The 5,000-nt window shown below is 41.8% G+C and overlaps 1 protein-coding gene across 10 annotated transcripts in view; it reads right to left on the bottom strand.

The window, feature by feature from the left end:
• Window positions 1-5,000, bottom strand: part of capt (adenylyl cyclase-associated protein 1) — a 79,730-nt gene that overhangs the window by 24,072 nt on the left and 50,658 nt on the right. For all 10 annotated transcript variants that reach the window (XM_027356454.2, XM_070140316.1, XM_027356456.2 and 7 more), the window contains one exon: window positions 547-696. In XM_027356454.2, coding sequence (XP_027212255.1) covers window positions 547-696 — 150 coding nt within the window. The remainder of the gene's footprint in view (window positions 1-546; window positions 697-5,000) is intronic.

Below are 5,000 nucleotides of genomic sequence, written 5' to 3' on the forward strand. Positions count from 1 at the left end.
CAAAGACTTTCGCATCTAAACAAAGATTTTTTTTTCTTAAACCATCCTAGAGCAAAACATTTTCTCCCAAAGCAATCAAGGCTTTCGAATCTAAACCAAGATATTTTTTTCCATAAACCAAAACTTTCTTACCCAAAGCAACCATGACTTTCGTATCTGAACTAAGATTTTTCTCCTAAACCAAGAGTATTTTTCCTAGATCAAGAGATATTCTCCTAAACCAAACTTTCCTCAACCAACACTCCCTTTCCCAAAGCAGTGGTGGCTTTCGTATCATCACCATTTTTTTGTAAACAAAGATTTTCGTATCTAATCTGAGAGTTCTTTGTTTTGTAAACCAAGATTTTCGTCTCAAAACCAAAAGTTCTTTTTTATAAATCAAGACTTGTATCTGAACTTTTTTTTTTTTTTTTTTTTTTTTTTTTGTAAACCCAGACTTTCGTACCTGAACCGATTTTTTTTTTCTTTTTTTTTTTTTTTTTTTTTGTAAACCCAGACTTTTCTCTCCCCCACAAGAGCGAGCGAGTCCAGCGACCAGCCACCTACCTTCCTGCTGAGCGGGTTCAGGAGCTCCTCCTGCTGGTGCTGCTGGCGATCCTCCTGCAGGCGCGGACAGACCCACCTTCTCCAGCCTCGCTACGGCGGTCTCCAGCCGGTTCACTAAGGATGCAAGCTCTGTCGCCATGATCTCCAATTCTGGGGAGAGGAGGAAGAGACAACAAGTGAGAGGGGTGTAATAATATAATAATACGTGTGTGAGAAAGGTATAAGAGAGAAAGGGGGAGGGGGAGGGGGAGGGGGAGGAGGAGGGAGAGGGAGAGGGAGAGGGAGTGGGAGTGGTAGGGAAGGGAGGGGAAAGGGGAGAGGGAGAGGAAGTGGTAGGGAAGGGAGGGGGGAGGGAGTGGTAAGGAAGGGAGGGGGGGAGGGAGAGTGAGAGTGGGGGAGGGGAGGGGAGAGGGAGAGGGAGAGCGCGCGCGAGCGAGCGAGCGAGAGAGAATTGTTTAACTAATACACATTCCTTTCTGAACGTTATGTAATCAAGAAAGCTGTTAGACTTTAAAAGGCTATACATATTCCTATTTGCCCACCGCAATTATATTAAAGTTTCCCCCGTAAAATAAAAAAAATAAAACAAAACTTCGCAACTTCCAATAACGCAATATAGAAAGAATTAATACCAAACCCAAACACACACACACGCACACAAACATACACATACTCATACGTTCACCCTCATATTCAATCACTCTCCCATTTACTCACCCATTTATTCACTCGCTTATACATTCACTCACCCACACGCTCACTCATCCATTTATTCACCCATTCAACTCATTAACACACTCACCTGTTAACTCACTGCCACACTCACCCATTAACTCACTAACACACTCATCTCACTAACCCATTCATTCACGAACACACTCACTCGCCATTTCACTCACTAACACACTCACACACACCATTTCAATCACCCATTCCTTCACTCACCCACTTACTCGCCCATTCACTCCCTCACCCATTCACTCACTCACCCACTTACTCGCCCATTCACTCACTCACCCACTTACTCGCCCATTCACTCCCTCACCCATTCCTTCACTCACCCACTTACTCGCCCATTCACTCCCTCACCCACTAACTCCCTCGCCCATTCACTCCCTCGCCCACTTACTCCCTCACCCATTCACTCACTCACCCACTTACTCGCCCATTCACTCCCTCACCTATTCCTTCACTCACCCATTCACTCCCTCACCCATTCACTCACTCACCCACTTACTCGCCCATTCACTCCCTCACGACCTCGACCACTCGCATCAAAACCAATTTCCATGTCTGAAGATCGTTTCCTCGCCCCATTTCAAACCCCATCACAGTCTCGGCGACGAAAACGACTTCCAAAACGACATTATTACCTATGAGCTTTAACTGGGGAGGGGAGGAGGGAGAGGAAGAGGGGGAGAGGGGAGAGGGGAGAGGGGAGAGGGAGAAGGAAGAGGAAGAGGGGGAGAGGAGAAAGGAGAGGGAAGAGGAGAAAGGAAAGGGGAGAAGGAAGAGGAATAAGGGGAGAGGAAAAAAGGGGAGAGGGAAGAGGAAGAGGATTGAGGGAATAGGGGAGAGGAGAAAGGAGTGGGGAGGAGGGAGGAGGGAGGAGGGAGAAGGGAGAGGGAAGAGGAAGAGGGGGAGAGGAGAAAGGAAGAGGAGAGAAGAAAGGGGAAAAGGGGAGAGGAAAGGAGAGATGGGAGGGAGGAGAGAAATGCATAGAGGGAGAGGGAGGGGGGGAGGAGGGGAAGGGGAGTGGGTAGAAGGGGAGGGGAAAGGAGAGGAGGAATAGGGAGAGGGAAAGGGGAGGAAAAAGAGGGAAGGGAAAAGGAGAGGGAGAGGAGAGAGAGAGAGAGAGAGAGAGAGAGAGAGAGAGAGAGAGAGAGATAGAGAGAGAGAGAAAGAGAGGGAAAGAGAAAATGAGAGAGAGAGAAAGAGAAAATCAGAGAAAGAGGGGGGAGGGAAAAGGAGAGAGAAGTAAGGAGGAGGGGGAAGGAGGGAAACGAGAGGGAAACTAGAAAGGAGAAGAGGAGGGGGGGAGGGGAGAGGGGGGAAATCAATACCACACGCGGCAGTCATGCAAAGAGCGCCCCGTTTAAATTTGCAACACAACATGGCCTCCTCGGATGGGACCCTGTCAGTGCATGCAACGAGGGAAATTATTTTGTGTTTATCAGGCAGGTGAAATGAAAAACAGAAAATATATTTACGTGAACAAATTTATTGTATTCGTGTGACTGGTTTATATTTCTGTTTTGGACACTGGCGTTTTATTTGTTGGTGTTGAGAGCAAAACCTTGGAAGAAAGCGGTGAGATGGTAATGGTGGTGGTGGTGATAATGCTAATTATAATGATGATGATAATGCTAATTATAATGATGAGATGATGATGATGATGATAATGATGATAAATTATAATTATGATTATTGATAATAATGATGATATTGATGATAATGATGGATATGAGGATGAAGAATATGAAGATGGTAATGATGATAAGATCTGACATAATACCTGATCAAGAAAACAATGACTACGTTAATCATCTCAAATATGCAAAACAAAAAAACCCAGACAGCAATTACCACAAAAAAAACACAAGCTAACTGTCTCCCGGCCACGAGCCCAAAGCACACAGGTCTTGGCCACAGACTCGGCCATGTACTAAAGATGCTCCTGCAGCCGCCCGTTATCTCGAGGCTGTGCTGTGGGCGCCGCGGCTGAAGATGCTCCCATATGGGACTAATCGGCTGCGCTTATACTGGGACATGCGCTGCTAAACACACTGACACACACGTTCTAATATGTATAAGAATATGTATATGTATATGTATATATATTATATATATATATATACATATATAAATATATACATATATATACATATATATATACATATATATATACTTTACACATATACACACACATATACATACATATATATATATATATATATATACATACATATATATATATACATATATATATACATATATATATATATATATATATATATACATATATATATACATATATATACATATATATATACATATATATATACATATATATATATATATATATATATATACATATATATATATGTATATATATAATATATATATATACATATATATATACATATATATATGTATACATATATACATATATATATATATATATATGTATATATATATGTATATATATATATATATATATATATATATATATATATATATATATATATATATATAATGATACATGCATACATACATACATATACACACGCGCACGCGCACAAGTACATGCGCACACACACACACTCACTCTCTCTCTCTTTCTCGCACACACACAGTCACTCACTCTCTCCCTCTCTCTCTCACTCACTCTTTCAATCTCTCACTGTCTGCCTGTCTGCCTTCCCCTCCTACTCTCCCTCTCATGATCACTGCCCAGCCCTTACCCAGGCGCTGCGCTTCTTTCCTACAGGGACTCCAAAGCAAGTCAATTTTTCCCCCGTCCCCATTCCTGTATTAAAGCTAAAGCTGCTATGCACGGGGTCTCATCACCGGGGTCTGTTCTGTGCTTCCACGTGCATGAATATTTATGTTGTGCTTTTATTTGTTATGTTTTCTTGTTCGTTTATTTATGGTTTTATTTATTTTGGTTTCTTGTTCATTTAATTATGGATCAATTTATTTTTGTAGTGTATGTCCTGGTATTATTTTTTTTGTATGTTGGCTGATGTTTTCTGAAAGGTAAATTATTTTAATTACTTATTTTTCTAATGCTTTAGATGGTTGATAATGCTTCCTGTGCTTTTTAATATATTTGTCTTTTGGTGTACGATGCCTCCCTGTCTATTTTTGATGTATGGTTTCTATAAAGTATATATTTTTTAACTTTTGATAGCGCATGATGCCTTATATATATATATATATATATATATATATATATATATATATATATATATATATATATATATATATATATATTTTTTTTTTTTTTTTTTTTTTTTTTTTTTTTTTTTTTTACTCTTTGGATAGGTCAGGTACCTCCTTGTATTCTTACGATGTATGGCTATTTTTTGATGCTGCACGATGCTCTTTTTTCCCCTATTTTTTTTCTAAAAGGAATTCTTTTTTTTTCAGCCTGCATCGTACCCAGAGTTCATGCCGAGAGTCCGAGCCGAAGACGAGGTCCGCGCCCCTCGCTCGCGCTCGTGTCCCGACGAAAGATTTACTCTGCTGCCCATGTCGTGTCTCTGTGCGCCCGGTACAAAAAGACGACGGGGCGTGAGGATCAGGGGAGGGGGAGAGAATGAAGGAGGAGGGGAGGGGAAGGGGGAGGGGGAGGGAGAGGGAGGGGAAAGGGAGGGTGGGAAGGAGAGGAAAGGAGGGAGGGAGGGAAAGGGAGGGAGGGAGGGAAGGAGAGGAAAGGGAGGGAGAGGGAG

Source organism: Penaeus vannamei, chromosome 26, assembly GCF_042767895.1.
Source record: "Penaeus vannamei isolate JL-2024 chromosome 26, ASM4276789v1, whole genome shotgun sequence".
Classification (NCBI taxonomy): Eukaryota; Metazoa; Arthropoda; class Malacostraca; order Decapoda; family Penaeidae; genus Penaeus; species Penaeus vannamei.